The 21,173-nt window shown below is 42.0% G+C and overlaps 1 protein-coding gene and 1 non-coding gene across 3 annotated transcripts in view; both read left to right on the top strand.

Annotated features, from left to right (window-relative positions):
• Positions 1-21,173, top strand: part of IARS1 (isoleucyl-tRNA synthetase 1) — a 103,479-nt gene that overhangs the window by 6,912 nt on the left and 75,394 nt on the right. The window contains exons 1-6 of one of the 2 annotated variants that reach the window (XM_035106206.2): positions 5,299-5,394; positions 8,908-8,985; positions 13,124-13,249; positions 13,631-13,787; positions 14,969-15,088; positions 15,583-15,665. In XM_035106206.2, coding sequence (XP_034962097.1) covers positions 13,131-13,249; positions 13,631-13,787; positions 14,969-15,088; positions 15,583-15,665 — 479 coding nt within the window. In that variant the 5' untranslated portion in view covers positions 5,299-5,394; positions 8,908-8,985; positions 13,124-13,130. Of the gene's footprint in view, positions 1-5,298; positions 5,395-8,907; positions 8,986-13,123; positions 13,250-13,630; positions 13,788-14,968; positions 15,089-15,582; positions 15,666-21,173 lie in introns of those variants that run through there. The other variant, XM_060271486.1, reaches the window with a different exon arrangement.
• LOC118081652 (small nucleolar RNA SNORA84) lies at positions 9,963-10,096 on the top strand. Its single transcript, XR_004692119.1, has one exon. It is a non-coding gene; the product is annotated as a small nucleolar RNA SNORA84 (small nucleolar RNA).

Genomic DNA, 21,173 nt, shown 5'->3' with positions numbered 1-21,173 from the left:
GAGTGAAACAGTGCACATTACCAACTACCGAGTTGGGAGCAAGGGCAATACAGTCTTGAGTCTAAGCCTCCTTAACTGCCCCACTGTATATACTCTGTATTACGCAGTTGGTCTTCCAGGACTAATTACTTGACATATATTCAGACTTTGGTATCTCCCTTTCAACAAATTAACCACTGGGAGTGTATTTTTCCATTAGACTTTACAATAGACTGCAAAGTCATAAGGCTTAACATTAATATTGCTCACAGTACTTGAGGCTTTAATGGAGGATGCAGAATCATCAGGCTCAGCTGATTTGGAGAAATTATCCTAGAATACCTTAGGAATTTAGGGAAACACTGTATTCATAATTGTCTGCCTTAGGGCTGCCTCATGTCACAGAAAGGCCCATATGATTCAGCTTGACTGCCTGAAGCAATGCATGTGTACTAAGCACTCTCCACCTATGCAGCTGTGACTTCCTAGTGCTGATTCTTGCAGCAGCAGAACATATTTCACCCACCATACAGGTAAGATCATGTTGCATCCAGAAACAGCTATGCTCATCTGCTAAGATTCTCCATGTAACAGTGTACCCAAACAAATATAATTTGTTTTAAAACATTTAATCTGTGGTGTTTGGCAACTTTCTTTGCTGCTATTATGATAATCATATTGGCCCACATTGCCCTGTCCCTCCACTGGGAGTCCCTTGGGACTGCATGCCTTCAGGAGAGTGGTGGTTGCTGCTTGTAGTCTGAAACACAGAATAACTCTAACTTAAACATACCTGTTTGACGTTTATGGTTTGCACAGAATGTGAATCCTAGTTTGGTGTCATCTGCAGATTTGATGAGCATCTCCTCAAGTTCTTCATCCAAGACATTTATAAAAAATGTTGAACGACAACAGGCCCAGGACAGAGCCCTGCGTCACCTCACTTGTCAACTTTTTTTACAGGTTGATGAGGAACCATTAGTGAGCACTCTTTGGGTTCGATTAGTTAATCAGCTGCAAATCCACCTAACAGCAGTGCCTTTTCTCTGGGGGTACTCAAGGTTATGCAATACTGGCATCTTCCCCCCCCCCCCAAAAAAATGTCAAAAGCACTTACTGTAACAACTTCATGGTGAGTTCTGACACCTTTTGTTCTAAAAAAAAAGCACTGCCTAACATTGTCCAGCCCATATTTTGTGTCCTTGAACTCTGATGGTTCTTCTTGCTTGTCTGGAAAGAAGACAGAGGGGTGTGTGTGCATAGCTGCCAAGTTATCCCTTTTTTACGGGGATTTTCCCTTATGCTGAATAGGCTTCCTCGCGAGAAAAGCGAAAACTTGGCAGCTATGTGTGTGTGTCTGTAGAAACTAGCCTATTACCGGTATGTAAGGGCACATTTACATTAATACTGTTCCACACACTTCTGCCTCTTGCTCCAGCCACCATTAGCATGTGACTCTTGCGAATCAGCCTCATATAACCAAATGTGAATCAGCCTCATATAACCAAATGCTTAATTCTAATGAATGCATAAAGCGGTTAAGACCATAGAGTAAGCTGTCCAGCCAGGCTTATCTAGGTCACACACTCTCACCTTGGGAGGTAGCATTACCAAACTGTTTGTTCTCTCTCTTCCACAATGTGAACCCTAACAGTAAGGAGGTCTACAATGCATGCTCTGAGCTTAGATTGCGTGGCTTAAGCAAGCCATCTTTGTGTTTGATACAATTAATTTAGAAAAATTTACCACTTTGGAACTAAACTAGATTTTGCTGCCTTCTTTTCTTGCTGCTGTGTAGAATAGCACATGAATCTGACATTTGAAAAGTTTGTAAGTAAACAATTTCTAACCTAGCAAATGTGTGGTCTCTTTCTATGCTAAGGGAAGTGTGGAACCTTGCAAGCAACATAGAAGGTCTGTTCTAACAGTCTATATTTCCACACTTTGCTGCATGTTTTGTGATTTTAAATATCTGCTGGGGCTCTCTCACAAAAAAATGTACTAACTCAAAACCTTGATCTAAGCATCCAGGGGATTATTCTATTTTACCATATCTAGGTAAAGGTAAAGGTAAAGGAACCCCTGACCATTACCGGTAGATCCAGTCGTGACTGACTCTGGGGTTGCGGCGCTCATCTTGCTCTATTGGCCGATGGAGCCGGCATACAGCTTCCAGGTCATGTGGCCAGCATGACTAAGCCACTTATGGCGAACCAGAGCGGTGCACGGAAATACTGTTTACCTTCCTGCTGCAGCAGTACCTATTTATCTACTTGCACTTTGATGTGCTTTCGAACTGCTAGGTTGGCAGGAGCTGGGACCGAGCAACGGGAGCTCACCCCGTTGTGGAGATTCGAACCGCCAACCTTCTGATTGACAAGCCCTAGGCTCAGTGGTTTAACCCACAGTGCCACCCACGTCCCTTTTTTTTTAAACCGTATCTAGTATTTGTCATATTAACCAAATACAAAAATCCAACAGCTCCCAGAATAAAATGTGGCCCTTTGGTTGAAAAATCTTCCTCACCCCTGGCCTATACAAATCATCAGTGCTTTTCACTAACTTTGAAATATTTATGAAAACAGATTTTTATAACTGAATCCAGAACTTGAATAAATATGAATATATGAAAAGTCCTTCTCAAGCAGATGTCTATAGGACTCTGTAACAGTGCAGTTCTGTACTGTATTGAATGACTACCCAGTGAGGGAAAATATTGCCCTCTAGTGGTCTTTCACTCAAAGTTGATTGGCATAGCATAAGGTACCAGGGTGTGTTTGATAGCATAGAGTGAAGCTGTAAATGTATGCATGTTTTAACTCTGTTTTATAGCTGCACTGTAAAATGCTTTACAAATCTCTGTGAGTGGAAATCTAGATGAGGTTCAGGAAGGCTTGATGTTAAGGGTTTGACAGAGATTACCTACAACCGAAATGCTTCTTATAAACTCATAAAACGTTAATTAAATAACTATGTTCTAAGGTTAATAAAATTCTTCTCTTTTGTGCCAAGAAGTATCGTCATTATTTTTCCAGCAAGGTATCAGGACTCACAGAAGTGGTAACTCATTAGAGGACAAAATTTACCTCAGGAAAGGAGGCAAAAGTCCGTGTCTTAGAGTGACACTGAGGAGGCTTAGAAAGATAACCTGAAGTGTCAACAAGTTGCCAGCGTGGAAAGGGGCAAACTTTTACAGTAAAGGGAATCAGGCCGAGAGGGACCCTTTACTGGCGACAGGAGGTTATTTTAACAAATAGCCTAGAGTTTGATACCAGGCCACGTGAGCTGGAGGGAGAGTCTCTTTACTTATAAACTCCCAAGAATAAAGTGGTTTATTTGGGAGGCGGCGGGAAAAGAGTGTGTGTGGCTTCACCTCTGGATTCCTGTGTCACATTTAGTAATAGAGAGGAGGACATTCGTCACACATGCCATCTCCAGACTATTGCATTTTGGTTTCGGTGTACGATCAGCCTCTTCATTTCCTTCTTGTTAAATGGCAGAAGAAATATTTTCATAACAAACCACAGGATTTTGTTGGAATTAAGATAACTACATCCTAGGTATGGAGGAATACTGAACCAGAAACAGAAAGGAGGCAATGTTTTTATTCTGCCCAATTAGCTGTTAAAGAACTAGGTGAATATTTTCAAACCATGTGGGACTCTCACTTCCAGAGGCAAGACTGATGGAACCAGATACCTTGAGGAGGTATGGTATGTTTGCACCTTTTAAAATTACTGTACTTTACTACTGACATTAATGTGAGGGGTAAACAACTGCACTTCTTACTCTCCCCTGAAATTATAGTAGTAACAGAAGCCATTGTACTATAGAGGGCAAAATTCTGGACCTTGATCCAAGATGACTTGTGTTCCTCATTTGTGAAGTGCACTTCACAGAAGCCTAACCCACCTGTCAGGTTTACTTTAAAGGTAAAGTTAGATAAACCAATCTTCTAAGGAATACTGGATTATTTTCATTTAAAATTGAAGAATTTATGGAGGGTGAGGTATGTAGTAGATACTGTTGTGCCTTTCTGCTTTGATATAGGCTGAGAAAAATAGTGCCACTCTTAATATTCCTTTGCATTAATTATGTCAATGCTGCTTTTGAAAGTAGACACTTTACCCCAAGGAGCTGCCAATGTGTTGTGAGCTTCAACTGTCACAATCCCCAACAAGTGGCATAGTTGGCTGGGGCTGCCCTTATAGTTGGCAACATTGTGCAGGGCACCACAATGCCTATTCTTCATTTACCCCAACTATTTTCCCCTAGGAAGGCAGAAATAGCTACACAATACTTTACCTGCTTTACCTCAGCAATTGTTCCCCAGAAAAACTAATGTACATAGTTCCAAAGTGGTTCACTCCCTTTTAGGCAGTATAGGGAAAGCAGCAGCGAACTCTGAAAGATAATATAGAAATAAGTACAGTAAACACTTAACACTGATGAAGCCTGAGCCAGAAGGATTGTTTCTTGATTACTTACAGCAACAAAATGCTGCCCGTGAACACACCCTAGATTACAAACAGGCCATGCTGGATTTCAAATTACATAAAAGACAAAACAGCAAATGAAACACATGTTGATGGAAATTTAATATCTGTGATAAAAAGAAAAGAAAAACTAATGTTTGTACATCTCTGCTTTTTTTTTTTGCCTATAGACAGCATCTGTTCTTCCATATAAATGACAAACTTAGTTGGTCTCTAAGGTGCTACTGGAAGGAATTTTTTTGTTTTTTGTTTTGACTACGTCAGACCAACACGGCTACTTACCTGAAACTAGTTCCTTCATAGTTACAGGTAGGTAGCCGTGTTGGTCTGAGTCGAAGCAAAATAAAAAAAATTCCTTCAGTAGCACCTTAAAGACCAACTAAATTTTTATTTTGGTATGAGCTTTCCTGTGCATGCACACGAAGGTATGCACACGAAAGCTCATACCAAAATAAAACTTAGTTGGTCTTTAAGGTGCTACTGAAGGAATTTTTTTATTTTGCTAGTTCCTTCATAGACATTCAAGGTCCTTCTTTTAGGCGCTTCCCACCCGAGAGTGAGCGCGGCAGGGCTTCGATCCACTCGCTCTCCGTCCGCCCTTCGCAGGCAGCGCAAGAGAACTCGCAAGCCAAGTAGGACGTGCGCGCCCTTCTACACTTTCTTATCTCTATTCTTCAGCCACTACGCGCCTCCCTTCCCCTTCCCCCGAAACCTCGGTCAGGATTTATGGTTGCCCGGAAACCATCTGGCCCAATGGGAGGCCGCCTTATTTACAGCCTGTGCACGGAGCGCCCTGAGAGGCTGTTGCGAGTGGGCGTGCCGCGCCTTGCTCTTGCCCCTCCTCCCCTCTAAACTTCCTGTCATGCTTTCCCTCAGGTTGCATCATTTCTAGCCGGTTGGCTGCTGGGCCTACAGCCGGGTGAGTCCGTTGAGCTGGAAGGGCAGGCGTGTTCGGGGGGGGGGGGGGAGCGGGGTGCGAAATGGGGCAGGTAGGGAAGAAGGGGGTTCATTCCTCGCACTTCCCGCCCTACCTGCCGCTGTTAGTGAGCCTGGCTCAGTGGCTCCCCGTCTCTCCCGGGATTGACAGCTGTGGGTGTGATTCTGCCGAGGGCGGGGAGCGAGTGAGAGTTTCTAAAAAAGCCCCCGATATTTTCTGCCTCAGGATACTTTGAGGATGGATTGAGCCCAATCTTGGGGAGTCACTATTTAATCTCATGTTTTAAGGGAGCAGCAAAAGAGGCTGATTCCCCATGTTGAAAGTATTGTAGTACCTAATCGTCAGCAAATTTGCCGAATAAACGCTGATGTACTTTTAAAAAGCTTTCGTCTTCTTGTGTTCCACACGTGGCTTAATTTTGCTTGTTCCTTAAATAAATGTTATGTTTTTAAACATCTTGATATTAAGGTTCAAAATGGAGCTCTTGGGCTTAAGCTGATCCTTGGCCTAAGCATTCATTCATTCATTGTGTGTGTGTGGCTCCTCCCTTTACCTGGGTTTATGAAGTTTAAAATGAACTTAAGGATGACTAGAAATGCTTTGCTCTCATTTCCCGTCTCCCCATGGTAGCTTTCCCTCAAGGGTTGCTTTGCATAGTCTCCTAACAAGAAGATACAAGAAGACAGGAGGAAAGAGATGGGTTCATATGTATGTGTCTATGAGAGTGAAGTGTATGTGGTGTAACAATTCACATTTATGTAGTTCTTCAGAGTCTTCAAAGCCCATTGCATATATCTTAGTAATAATTATAGCAATGCTGTTAAGAGAGAGTAATATAAATTTGATAGTTCAGGTGGAAGGAGAATGGGGCAGAGAGAGTGGGTTTTCAGATGCTTTTTAATGATCTCATATCATCTGTATGTGTAGACTTAAACCTGCTCTTTTAGCAATTACTTCCAGTCAATGAAAGGCTTGTCACCTCTATTAATTGAACCTTAAAAGTATAGCTATCTAGTAAAAGTAAAAAATATACTATAAACATAATCAAATGGTACTAGCAGCATGAAATATACTATACTTGGAAGCCTTACATTTGTACCAAAGCAAAAAATATTTTCTTGAGTATAGACACAAGGCTGACTTTATAGTAAATGAGCAAAACTACAGAGATTTACTATCCGGATGAAACAGGGAGGCAACAGAATTAATAAGTAGTTCATGTTTTTGTTTTTGTTGCCATTTTGTGAGACAACGGAGTATGCCTCCAGAGGTGAAATCAAACCATTGGAGAATCGCAGCACCTGCTGTGACTGCAGAGACCAGTAACTTGTAACTGCGGCCTCATGTGTTATTTCACAAGCCTGGGCAGTTAGTATGGAGGTCCCAAGCTGCCCAGATGACAAGACCCCCCCCCAGCCTACTGATGTGGTCCAAAGGAAAGCAGAACAATACATTTGGTATCTGCTTGACTGCAGGAGTTGCCAGAAGGAGGGTGTACAAGACAGTACAGTATTCAATCATCTTAGGGACTCCACTCTGGATTTGTGTAGTGTTTACTCCTTAGCCTCCCCCCCCCCAGATATCCCACAAGGGAGCGGAGGTTTAGGATCAGCGTTTTCCTTCTCCTAGATGGGCTACCTTACCAGGTTGATGAGCCCCATCTGCCCCTCACTTCACTCTACAGCACGTGCAGAAATCACTTTCTTGACCGTTGGACCCATTATTTGCCTCATCCACTCAATCCACCAGAGCCTGTCTTTACATGTAGGGGAAGTTCATAACTCACTGAGGGTTTGAGACCCATCAGCTACCCTCACCTGGTTTAGCCAACCAGTCAACACTATTTCCTGGGATGTGGCTGCTGTCGCATGCTGACAGCTTCTGGGAGCCACAGATGAGAGCTGAGTGCAGGGTGGGACTAATGGTTGACAAACTACCCCAGAAAGAGCATGCACAATGTGTCTCTCACCAAAGGTACTTCCCTCCCCTAACACCCCATACACCCCAGTTGATGTCTACTACTTAGCTTAAGGCCTTGAAAAGTTGTCCACACAACTGCCTACTTCTGACTAATAATCTGTTTGTAACTTGTGTGATAATTGCATCATGAGGGCAGAGCTTCAGCCAGGGAGACAATATGTGCATCTTGTTGGATATCTGTCTTTGTCTCCTGCATATGCTTTCAGGTATTTATTCCCTGGCAGTGTGGTTGTAACTTAGTAGAAAATTTGTCAATATTGAATTACAGTTGCATCACATTAATAGCCTGTCAGTATTTGTGTTAATCACCAACTCATCCCCTCCCCTTTCCTCCTCGGAATCCACTGCCTTGTACAGAGCATTTGATAGAGGGGTGGAGCCAGTCTTTTATTTTATGCTGAGATGGGGATCATGCAGAATCTGTGTCAGGGCCTTGCTGTATCTGCCTGTTCTGAAGTCCAGCAGAAATTGAGCAACCCCTTTCCCCAAGTTCCCAAGGACTTGGAAGAGTAGTATGGTTGGTCTCTTGGTGAAAGTCTGCTATTCCTCTGAATTATTTGCTATATACAGAGAAATCTGAGAGGAGGGGTCTTTTTGCCTCATCTTGAAGTGAGCAGCATGGGCTTACAGATGATTGAGATTTCTGGAGTCATGTTAGTGTGGATGGAATCTTGGTATTTCTTCATAGACTCTTTAGCTTATTAAATTCCTTCTGTTTCCGCATCAGCATGAAAGTGGGTGGTGGTACCAATGCTGTATGATGGAATTACATCATGCTGCTTTTGAGCAGATAAAACAGCTGGGGTTCCTCACTGTGCCTTTGATTTGGCTTCTGCTGCACCCCGACTTGTGAGCATCTCCACCAGGCTCTATTCCCAATTGCAAAACACTTCAAACTTCATCTTCATTCATCTGTTGCTTATTTTACAGCTATGTTGGCAGTACAATGATCACATTTAATAATGCAATCTTGCTGGCAATTGAAATACTTCCACAAGATCTCTCATTAAAACAAATATGATTTTGTGGAAATATGAGACATCCAAGAAGCTTTGCATTGTTTGTGCTGTTTCACATTTCACATTTTAGTGGAAAACCTAACAAGTTGTGTTTTGTTACTTTTTGGAGATGGATAAATGCCAGGAGGTGTTCCTAAATGTGTGTGCTTGGGATAGCTGTGGCTGCAGTGGATATCCTGTGATGCAGTTCTGAGGCATAGTTTAGTATGCCACCCATTCGTGAACATGTATGAAACTTTTAAATGTTTGGGCAGGTGGATTTAAAGAACATAGTGTACAAATAGAATTTTTCAGTTTTCAGATGTTAGCTGTTTTTGATGCTCCTCTCCTGGGCTTTTGTAGTCTATCCATGTAGTATGTATCTGGTATTTCTGACTTTTCTTTCTCCCTGCAGAAGTGTCCATAGGAATAGTTCCAGCTTTTGACAGATTCATTTGGTGAATCCTGCCTACAACTTAGAAATTACACTCATTCATAGCTTCTTTGTTTCCTGTAGGTTTGAAGGCCACTGTCCTGTTGATAGGAAACCTCATACCACATCCTTTCCCACTGGATGTTCTTCTCTTTAAAAGTAGTGAGTAACATAGCATTTTTTTAAAAAAGTTGAATTGCTTTATTATATACACAGATTCATTACTGCAAAATTCTGAGATGTGTATGTATATGCAGAGAGACTAAAAGAAATTTGACCTGATGGAACCTTCCCACTGACAAAGAAGTTTATAAGGTTGTTAAAAAGGAGCAATTTGGAATGATCATGCTTTACTGCTAAAAGATTGCTTGAAGATTAAAAAGTCCTTTTACATCAGATGAAACACTTTGTGGCATCATTATCTGTCAAAGATGTGAAAGTGGTTTAAAGTGATGTGAATCTGTGCCTTGGCTTTAGTTCTTCATCCTCCCCCCCCCACCCCCGAACCCTGCCCTGCCCATCAAAGAGTGCATATCTTAAATAACAATAGAACAATTAGAATCTTTTCTATGCACACATATTTGGGAATCAATTTATTTTTATTTGGTTGATAAATCATTTGCTTCTTTCTTTTCAATCTGAAGGCTTTCAGAATAACTTACAATTCTGAAAAAAGAGACAATGCACACACTTTTGTAAATCAAGAAAATCTTTAATAAATATTATTTTTAAAAAATGAAAAACAAAAAATAACTTACAATTAAAACATAACATCAGTAATAACATTAAGATAGCTGGATCATTTAAAAAAAACAAAGCTCCAATGAAATTCTTCTAAACAGATCTAAAACAATTGCCACTGAAAGGCCCAGGCAAATAAAAGAATTATTTACCGGGCAATGAAATTACATTATGGTTGGTGTCAGGCAAGCCTACCTGGGGAGCATTCTGCAGCTGGGGTGCTACAATAACTACCAACCATCTTCACTCATGACATCTGAGGAACTCTGAGAAGGGCCACCGTGGAGGTTGTTAGAACATGCTCAGATTCATGCAGGAGCCAGTGGGACTGACTTTGGAGGAATTCTGCACAAGGCTATGCTTTAAAAAGTAGCATGCTGCGGTATGCTTAAATATGTGCCCTGTGGTTGCTGGACACTGTTATCTCCATACAGTGCTTCAGTTAGTAGAAGAGGGCAAAAAATAATACTCTGACTTAACGCATGGAGTCTGATACTTTAGCAGCCTCCATAGCCCTGTCATTGTTACATTGTGTAGGTATTGTAAGCAGAATTCTTTCTAGCTTTATGAATGTTGAATATATAAAATTGCCTACTGGCAGGGTGGATAAAAATCAATGATTTTTTTTAAAATCAGATTTTAAAAATTTAAAATTGGATTCTTTTAAAATTTAAATTGGATTTGTAAAATACAGTCATACCTTGGGTTACAGACACTTCAGGTTGTGCGTTTTCGGGTTGCGCACCGCACCCGCAAGTACCGGAACGGGTTACTTCCGGGTTTCAGCGCTCGCATGCGCACAGAACTGCTAAATCACGCTTTGCGCATGCGCAGAAGTGCCAAATTGTAACACGGTGTGCGCCGCGGGTTGCGAACCTGCCTCCCGCACGGATCACGTTCGCAACTCGAGTGTCCACTGTAAAATGCTTTTGGAGGGAAAATCTTTCTAAAGAGAGTTTTCTATTTAAGTTACATTATACTGATAGTTCAAAGGCTATTCATCAGGAAATAAGGATTTGTTTTAAGTTTTTCATGTGTGCTGAAACTCAGTCTAAGTTTTTTTTTTTAAAATGACCGTTTAACCACATCGGTTAACAAACATGGATACATATGCTATAATGTTATTGTTTTAGTTACATAAATTGTTTAAATTGTTATTAAGGAAATTGTTATTTTTCTCCTTCCAATAAAGTACAGCAGAAAAGTTGTCCAAATATAAACAGTTAACTTATTAAACCTCACAATAATTATCTGTCTATGTATTTCTAATAGTATAACCAAATCAGTAATTTTTGATATAACTGTAAAAACTACTCTGAAAATTTATTATTCCAAAAACGAAACCTTCATCTGGTTGTAAATATTAAGATTATACCAGCCAGAATGAGTTTTTCTGTAAAGAAATGATTTAAATCAAGTGATTTAAATCGATTTGATTTCAATCAAATCCGCCCTGCCTACTGGAATATCTAATTTATTTTAAAAGGACAAATTCTAACCTGATCCAGTAAGCAGTGTAGGGACAAACCAAACAACTGCAACAGAGGGGCAGTAGATGGGGGCATATAGAGAGCTGCATTTAAATCTGTGCCTTGACTGTTCACATCATGTGTGCGTCTGCAAGGTTAGGATGACCTCTACTTTTTATTCTCTCAAGCTTGATAAATTACTTTGCTCATTAGACTTTTGTCAGATGTTGTCACATCCTTCACACCTTATGAGGTTCTAGTTACAGGTACGTAGCCGTGTTGGTCTGATGTAGTCGAAACAAAATAAAAACATTCCTTCCAGTATCCTTCTTTTATAGCTGAACCTTTTTCATTCCTTGTGCTGGATCGCTTTACAGAAAGAATAATTCCCCTCTCTCTTCTGTTTCCCCCTGAAGTTTAGTCTATTTTCATTTTACATTGGCACCGCAGATTTGTCTATTTTTTCCTGAGACCATTCTATTGGTCTATTTAAGTCTATTTTTATGTCTGTTATATTGTTTCCCCTATATTTTCGAGTGCCAAGTGTATTTAAATGGGTTGAATTGCGTTTGGAAATTTTACCGCTCTAGCGCCGTTCCGGACTTTGGGGCTTCTTGTTGGGAGGCGTTTGCTTCCTTGCGTCTGGGTCTCTCTGCTCTCCTGCCGCTGAGCTGAAGAACGCCGAGAGTCCCGTCCAATGTCGCTGGAAATTTTCAGCATAGGGTCACCCCCTCATCCTTTCTTGGGGTTACGCAGCCTTCACTGTCCCCCAAAAGCATCACCAAACAATTGCTTCAGTGCAGAGCTTGCGCTGTCACAGAGGCGGTAAAACCGGAAGTCCAAAAAATTCCTTCCAGTATCACCTTCGAGACCAACTAAGTTTGTCATTGGTCTGAGCTTTTCTGTGCATATCATGGTATCTGAAGAAATGTGCATGCACACGAAAGCTCATACCAATGACAAACTTAGTTGGTCTCTAAGGTGCCACTGGAATGAATTTTTATATTTTGTTTTGACCTTATGAGGTTGTAATCTTAAGTTTCCTTACTAAGGAATAAGTGAGTACAGTGAACACTGATTGAGTGAACATTGAACACAGTTGGTGGAATTCAGTGTTGTGTTAATCGTTCTGTTAGTGCAAACGTTTCTGCTTGCCAAATGGAACAGTCTTTCATCTCCTTCCCCCATGTGCTGTTCTGCAGGTTATTCTGACCATTCTCTGTGGATCTGCGGGAAATTTAAGAGTTGCTGGGGGGAGCCCCATTGTTCTAGTGGGAGTCCTTGTGCTGCCTTCCAATAATGCACTGGGTTAATTGAATCTGGCCCAGTGGCTGCATTCATACATAGCATTAAACTGTGGTTTCATTCTATGTGCACAAGCAGGAAGAAGCCCATGTTTCTTCTCCCTGCTCCTTCTGGGAGGGACGAAGGAAGACTTCAGTAGAGTTTAGTTTCACTTTCCATGAAATTTGGCTAACTGTTATGTACAAATCAAACATTGTGGTTTATAAAGCTGGCTGGTTTAACCAGAGTTTGTTTGATCTCTGGCTCATACATCACAAGAAACCAGGTTTCTTCAGAGGAAACTCAACTGCAACTTTAGTCTAGGCCCTGTAGGAGAAGCAGATGTTTAAGCCCAAGCTTATGTTCATGTAGCATTATGTGCCCACTGAATCAGTGGGACTTATTTCTGCTTCAACACTCATAGTATTGTCCTGCAAATAGCTCTTGGAGTCTGACAAATTACAAGTACAGAAAACTACTTTCAAATGACCTTTTGAATTCTTATCAAGGTACACGGAACTCCCCGTTTGCACAGAGCTTGCTTTCTGGATCAATGTGTGTGTTAGTGGTCACACATAAGCCTATTCCACTCCCGCCCTGTTACGCCCCCTTCTGGGGCCAAAAGCAGCAGGTGCGTCAGCGGTCACACGTGCCTTGGTCATTCTTTAGATGTGCTGGAATGTAGCTTTCCAATCCTGACTTCTCAACGAAGTTGCTATATGAAATGATACATAGGCATTACTGTGTAACATGGTCTCTGGGGGAAAAACTGGTCTTAGCTTTGTGTATTACCTTGTTTCATGTAGGAAAATCATGGTTCAGCAAGTGGCAGAAAACATAAACTTTCCACAGGAGGAAGAGAAAATATTGCAGCTTTGGGGCAAGCTTAATTGCTTTCAAGAATGCCTAAAACAGTCAAAAAATAGACCAAGGTAAGGTATATTTTCTAAGTTTGGTCTTCAATGTTCTTGCAAATGGGCAACAGCTTTTGGGTTTGTTTTTTTTTAAAGTTTGAGATGTATCAAACTTTGGAGAAAGATATATGTGTGTGCAGGGCAATAGCTGACTGATCATTTGACTCATGTAAAGAGTAAAAATATGCATACTTGCATAAAACAGTAGGAGAATCCATGGCATTTTGAAAACTTCTATAAATGATCTAGTTCACTGCTCACTTGACTTATGAAGTGTTCTAACTTAAGAACTATGGAAGATAAAGCTGTTTTTTCTTTTTCCTGTGTAAGAGAGATTTTTGTTTCTTAATGTGTCTGATTTATTTTCTTAATCTGTGTTTTTAATTTTTTTAAATAAAGGTTTACATTTTATGATGGACCTCCATTTGCCACAGGACTTCCTCATTATGGACACATACTTGCAGGAACCATTAAAGACATAGTAACTAGATTTGCTCATCAGAGTGGATTTCATGTGGACAGAAGATTTGGTTGGGATTGCCATGGTTTGCCAGTGGTACGTTGAATGTTTTCTCTTGTGTCTTCCCTAGATATAATTGTTAGTACTTCATTCCTAACCTTTTGCTGTCCTGATGGAGAACTCCATATGAGGTCCCCCCCCCCAATTCACAAAGGCTCATTTTTTACTTTGATATTGCTTCAGTCATAGATAGAATTCAAAAGACATGATTTTGATCATTGTTTTATTTGTTAGAAATAATAAAAATTCTCATTTTCTTTTTTATGAGCTTATTTTTTGAATTCCTTCATGAATAGTCTTCCTAACTTCTTAAATATGTCCTGTTCATTGATCAGGATTTCAGAGTGTTATCCTGGGATCGTGTATACCCAGGGGCGTAGGAAGGGGGGGTGGAGGGGGTGTGCCACCCTGGGGGGGTGACAAGATGGCCCTGCCTCTCCCCAGCTGTAGAGCAGCCGAGGGCACATGCAGTCTGTATGGGCGCAGCTCACGTGGCGTCCATATGGGTTGCCGTGCGTGCACAGTCTGCATGGGATGCTGCTCGTGTGGCAGCGTGTCCGGTTGCTGTGCAAGCGGCAGCAGCCTGTACGGACTGCTCATGTGCGGCATTCTATACAGTCGCCGCACATGCGCAGTCTGTATGGGATGCCGCTTGCACCGTGTCCGTACAGGATGCCGCACATGCACACTCTGTACGGGATGCCGTTTGCGCGGCAGCCTGTATGGTCACCGTGCAAGCAGCAGCCAGTACGGAGTGTGCATGTGTGGCATTCTGTACGGAGTGTGCACGTGCAGGATGCCGCACATGCGCAGTCCGTACGGGCTGCACTGCCCCGGGTGCTGGAGAGAGTTCCTCCTCCATTGTGTATACCATGGAGTTAATTTAAAATATCAGGCTCATGTTTAGTAAATTTGAATACTGGTAAGTGACTTATACTTAATATGTAAAAAGTAAATTACAATGCCAGGGCACAGCTGAGACCTGGTTTTTATTGGAACTTGCAATTCAGCATCATGGTCTTTTGGGTTGTGAAATCAAATATTGCTGACTTTGAAGCTATTCCTGCTGTGTGGGACTTCTGCACTAAGAGGAATTTTGCCTTATTGTTTGGCACAAAGCTATAGGCCAGATACCACAGATCCTCTTGGTTGACAAGGGCTTCTGTAATTACCGTAATACCAATGTAACCTATTCTGAGCACCATAATGCATTTCAGGAGTATGAAATTGATAAAACACTGGGCATCAAAGGACCAGAAGATGTTGCAAAAATAGGAATTGCAGAATACAACAAGAGTTGCAGAGGAATTGTGATGAGGTACTCCCAAGATTGGAAAGTAAGTGCAATACATATATATATTTACCCTCTTTCTCAAGAGCAATGGTTCCACAACATCAAACATGTTGGTATGCAGGTCCCCTTTCTTCCTCTTCATTTTGTATGCATGTGCTTATTTACTGGGATTTGAAAAACTAGGTATGGCTAAGAATTGAACTGTAGCCCCTCCCTCAATATTATATCACAAATTACGTATGAAATTCTTTTTTGTTTCCAAAGTGGTCCATGCAGTGTGGTGGGATGCTGTTCACAAAACACATATGTGAAGCCCTATTGGACACGCAGAACCTAATTGCATGATTTAAATCCTAGCTGTTAAAAAGAGATCTGCCAATCTCTCTTGATGGATATTCTTGTTTAAAATCTCTTTCTTAAGCAAGGTGTATATCTTTTAGCAATCAAGGAAGTAAAGGGTTGTGGCCATGAACTATAACTGTGAATAATTATAGGGTTCACTAAGCTGTTACTGAGTCAAAATTAATGTATTTGCAGATCAGTGTTACAAGGCTTGGACGGTGGATTGACTTTGACAATGACTATAAAACTTTATATCCAGAGTTCATGGAGACTGTGTGGTAAGTTTGCTTTGGGTTTCTCACCATTCAGCATGGCAAGAGCCATGAGCTCTGCCTCCCTTTCCACAGACTACCTTTCCTGACAGGCATTTTTCCAGTTGATTCAATTATTTGAGACTCCTGGCACCATGGAACAGAGTTTATTGTAATTAATGGCGGTCTGTAATATTTTTTTTAATGGCTTGTTGTTTTTACTGTTATGGAGGTATTTTTCAGTACTTGTAAACTGACTTGGGCACTTCTTAAATAGAAAGGCAGAAAGTAAGTTTTTTTAAAAAACAAGTATGTGTAGGTTTCATGCTGTATAGTTACTGAAATCTTGATTTTTGTTGAGATTGTCCTAGGCACTAGGAAACCAATTATGCTACAGGTCAGGTGCTGTGATTTTGCTGATCCTATGAAAAGACAGTGCCCTGCTTTACTGCACCAGGTGAATGAAGCACTGTCATTTGATATTGTGTAGCCTTTTGGAGGTACTGAAAAATGTGTACATGAGATTCTGCTTATTAGAGGCTGAACAATAAAGCAGTGTAAAAACAGCCCTGGTGTAGCAAAACATCTTTATGTGGTCTCTGTCACTGCTGGATAATGAGAACAGTATGAAAGTGAAGTAGAAATCTGAACTTTTTATGTGTTTCATGCAGTGTGTGTTACATTCCTTTATGACTTGTACTAGGATACTGTTGCAATTGACCTTGATTTTTTTCCTCTGTGAGTCCAGCAGTGTGTAAGCATTATCTCTTTCCAAAGTCTCAATCTAGTTCAGAGTTTTGCTTCCAATTATGACCAGTAGGTTGATGCTGGGAAGCTTAGAAACAAGCAGAGCTTGAAGGTGGCAACCTTTACTGGTTTGTAGTCTGCAGCATCTGATCTTTGGAAGCACACTGCCTCTGAACTTGGAGGTTGCATTTTACTGTTACGGCTAATGGTTCTGAACTTGCGCTTTGGTGGAAGAACTTCCTCCTCTGCCCCTCCTCTGCATCTTCACCCTCCGTGCACCTCTGTTCTACACACTTTATTTTCATATTAAATATGTTCATCTATCCCTGTTCTCCACACACACCCCGCCTGTCATTAGGTGCTTGAGTACCATCTGGGAAGAAGGTGGGCTAGACATAAATATATAATAATAAAGCCACTTCTGCCCTGAAGAGGAAGTGGAGTTGCGAGCAGTCACGACCTAGCCACACACGCAGGGGCTGGGTGCTCAGCCCCTGATTGCGATAGGTGGGATTGCCGCCCGCGTTGCCTGCAGGCCAGCCAATCCTGCTGGCCTGGGGGCGTGTCCTGCACTTCTTAAGCAGGGGCGCGGGGCGGGAATCCCCCTTTTTGTCCCGCTCACCAGCTGCATCGGTTTTCCCCACCCACCTACCCACCCTTTAGGTCTTCTCTCTTGACCTTGTTATGGACCTCAGTTGGTTGCAATTGAGGGGCCTGGTAGGAATTTTTTCCAATTGGCAGATTGGCACCAGCCATTTGGTTTTTTGCCTACCTCGTAGCAATACGTCACAACTCTTGGTTTGGCGGTTAGGCATTGGAATATTAATGTTGAAGTCAGGAGGAGGGGAGGTACTGCCATCACCTGCCCACAAAAATGGAGGGGTATCCGGTTAAAGGATTCTGGGGGTGTGGCCCTGTCCGAAGCCTATGGAGGTTAGGGCCTAAGGCATGCCCCTATCGGTGACCCTAGGGGGAGTTCCTTGTCAATGTGCACCACTGGGCTCCTTGGCTGGTGGTAAACCCTTCCCGGACTCCCAACACATGGGTTGGGGTTGGATATAGCCGGTTAGGGTCCAATGCCTAAGCCAATACCGTTCAACATCCGTAACCAATAAAGTTGTGGCCTTTTCTGCCCATTAAACTTAATTGATGTCTCATGTGTCATTATTTCCATGGAGGGGGGGGGGACACATTGGCACACAATAGCATTTTCAGTTAGAAGGTCCCCTTTAACCTACCCCACACAGCTACTTTGCAATTTCATCTTGAAATGAAAGGTGGTGTAAATTCTTTTTAATAATAATAAATAATCTGATCCATATTTGCTCCCTACACCTGTCGGGGACTGGCAGGGCTCCAAAGAGTGTGTAGTGGAAGCAGGGGACCAGGGGACTGACCCCGAGAGGGGGGAACTAGCAGTTTATGGGGTTTGATGCCATTTGCAAGGCAGAAGCCAGGGCAGGGGGAGGAAGGAGAGTCAGGGCAGCTGAGATGGAGGAAGGCATGCAGGATGTGGCGGAAGAAGCAGGGGGCTGTTCAGCTGACATATGGGTCAGTAGACTCCCCACCTTCCCCCTCCCTACTGTCTCCTAGAACCAGGAGGGGCTTGAAGCAGGAAGTGCAGCAACGACTTCCATGCAGGGGAGTCTCAGTTTGCAGGTGTGCAACCTGGCAGGGGAGGGTATATAAGCTGGAGGATGGGAGGGGTCTAACTTTTGATGCAACAGCTCCCCAGAGCTCAGATCTGTGGGGAACAGTTGCTTAGTGGCTAGAGGCTTGTGTGTGTGTGCGCACACACACATACAGAGCACCATGGGAGTTGCTGCAAGTGCTTCTTTTATCAATAAAGACTTAACTATCAGACATGAGTCTTCCCTAGCTGGAGTGGGCCTGGACAATACTGCATGTCTTTATTTCCACATTGTCCTCTGGGGCTCATTCCAAGTTTAGCACTTACCTTGTCTGCACAGGAGTGAGAAGCAACCATACTCATGTGTGGGAGAAAAAAATAAAAGGGAACATCCAGGAACATCAGTGTAGGGGATAACTAACCTGCTCCCTGCCCTGGTTACCCAAGTTGTTATTTCAAGCCTTCCACTATCAATACACAGCATAGCCCAATCCTAGATTCTTTTTCTTTATCATGCTAAAAAAACTGTTACATAATGCAGATGCCAGCTGTTCAAAGGTGGAAATGCCAAAAATAGAACTATGTATGCCTGATGGCTAGGCTTGCCTAAAGTAGTCTTGCTTTGCAGTGATTTTGAACACTAAAATTACTAAGCAAACTATGTAAATGGTTTTTAGATGATATATTAAGATAGCAGTCTCATTGGTCTTGTAATGCTCTCTCTAATATCTTCTTGAAGTTTTGGTTGAATTGTATCTTATTGCAGTAGGCAGCCTTTCACGTTTTTACTTGCCCATTCAACATGGAAAACGCCAGTCTGTCTCCCAGCCTTGCAGCTGCTGCTGATTAGTCCTAAATTTGTGCAGTGATTCCCACTTTCCCCCCAGCTCCGAGTTTGGGAGGAAGGTTGGCTATGCAAGGCCAACCAGGCAAGCTTGCCGCATTAGGATTAGGGTCTGAAAAAATTCTTCTGTTGTAAAGAGAATTGTACTGTATCTAGATAGCTGAAATTAATGTAAAGTATTAATAATCTGCCTACACTGATGGAGAAGGGACAATAATGCAGGACTACTATAACTGGAGGTATATGTGCCTGACATTTCCAGCAAGTTTCCTCGCTATGCTAGGTGCCTTAGTTTGTTTTCAGAGTTAATATGATGAACTATGACTAATAAGTGGAAAAAATATCTTTGGCAGGCTTGCTATGAAGCAGATCTCTATGATAGACACTTTTGAACTTCTGAAGGCAATAAGGCTTTAAAACAGATTAGTTACAATATAAAAATACTTGATATTTTTGTAACCTTATATCTGAGCTGAAGAGCCTTGCCTTCCACAAATGTCCCTGATTGTTTTCTCATGTAAACCATGTCACCTAGTCCACATATCCAGTAGTCCTGTACACCAAATGTTGGCTTGGGTCTCTTCACTGGGTTGCAGCCTGATGGTTAGAGCTGTTAGACGGTGGAGTCGATTCTCCTTCACTGGAGGTTTTTAAGCAGAGGTTGGATGGCAATCTGTAATGGATGCTTTAGTTGAGATTCCTACCTTGGTTGAACTCGATCCTCAGGTTCCCTTCCAACTCTACAATTCTATAGGAATTAAGAAAATGCTAAAGAATACCTACCCCTGCCAATTGCAATTCTCTAGTATATATCTAATATGCATTTCAAAAAGATTATTGAGTCTCTATAACAGGGTTGCAATTACTGATGCCTATTTTAATTCTGTGGCATGAAAATGTTCACAAATATAACAAGTAAATGAAATACTGAACCAGTTTGTACATAATGCTAAACCAAACAGTGGCTTAGCCTGTGTGGGTTCATGGAGAGGAACAGGAACACTGCTCTTCTGCTCCTTTTGCTGTTGTGCTACTTGGGGTTGACCCATTGTTTGGCGTAGCATGTTGTCCACATCTGGGCTTGTGATTTGTCTTACTCCAAGCAAATCAAGTACTGTAAAAAGGTTTGTTTTTTTGGTTTATGGCTTATGGTTTGTCTCGAGGAGACAAACTGGGGGTCTGTGATTTGGATAGCATGCTAAATTGAACCATGGCTTAGCTTTGGGTAGCTTGGCAGCAGGAGGACTGGGCAAGGAGTGCTCGGCTGTAGCCTCGTCTCTGGGATCCTGCCTTCTTGCAAGTTAGCACCAAGGCATGATTCAATTTAATAGTACATGACATGTGAGCCATTGCTGGATCACTTGAAAGTTATTAATTACATTTCCTCTCTGAAAGATAGACATCTTGTAAATTCAGCTTTTTCTTGTACTTGCACAATCGAACTGTCTCATTCTAATGGCAACACAAACATTTGTGAGCTATAAAAATGAAAGATGGTGCGGGAAAAGAAAGAACGCTTTTCCTGCACTTGGAAAAAATTCCACAAGAGGGAATCGTTGACTTGAATTTGGCTTAGCAGTTCAGTCATCTGGTGCTGCAGCTCCTGAATTTTGTGTGTGCATGACATTTATATCTATTTCCTCAGAGTGGATTTCCCCCTCTAGTAATAGTTACTAGTTTCTTTTTAAAATGTAGCAACTTCATATTTTAAAAAAGTATATTACTGTGTGTACTCTCATAAGAATACAGTATCAAACCAAAAGCTCATCTAGGCCAGAATTCTGTTCTTATAATAGCCAACCAGATCTCTATGGGAAGTTCACAAGCAGCATGTGAGCACAAGACACTCTCCTGTTTGTGTTCCCCAGCATCTGGGATTCATAGGTATACTGCTTCTGATACTGAAAGCCATTGTGACTAGTATACATTGGTGACCTAAATCCCCTTTAAAGCCATCCATGTTAGTGGCCATCACCACATTTTGTGGCATTAAATTCCACAGTTTTTAGCTATGCACTGTGTTAGGCCCAGCCCACCCATGAAGTGGGGTGAAGCTGCCACCTGGCATCAGTGCCAATTTCCACCAAAATGTTAGGCAATTTCAGTGATTTCTTGCCAAAAATCAGTTCTGATACTGGTACAGTACTGCTTCCCTGCTAGTGTCCGAGGCAGCAGGGTGGGTGGTGTAGCAGGACGCCAAAGTATTAAAGTCAGTATACCAAATGAGATCATGACAAGTTACAGGTTAGCCAGGATGAATCGTGAATAGGCTCCAGGGTTAATTAAGCAACTGCATTTTATAATTTATCCTAGG

The sequence above is a fragment of the Zootoca vivipara genome, chromosome 2 (genome assembly GCF_963506605.1).
Source record: "Zootoca vivipara chromosome 2, rZooViv1.1, whole genome shotgun sequence".
Lineage (NCBI taxonomy): Eukaryota > Metazoa > Chordata > Lepidosauria > Squamata > Lacertidae > Zootoca > Zootoca vivipara.
Note: the sequence above shows the minus strand (reverse complement) of the source record. Positions and strands in the feature narration are given on the sequence as shown.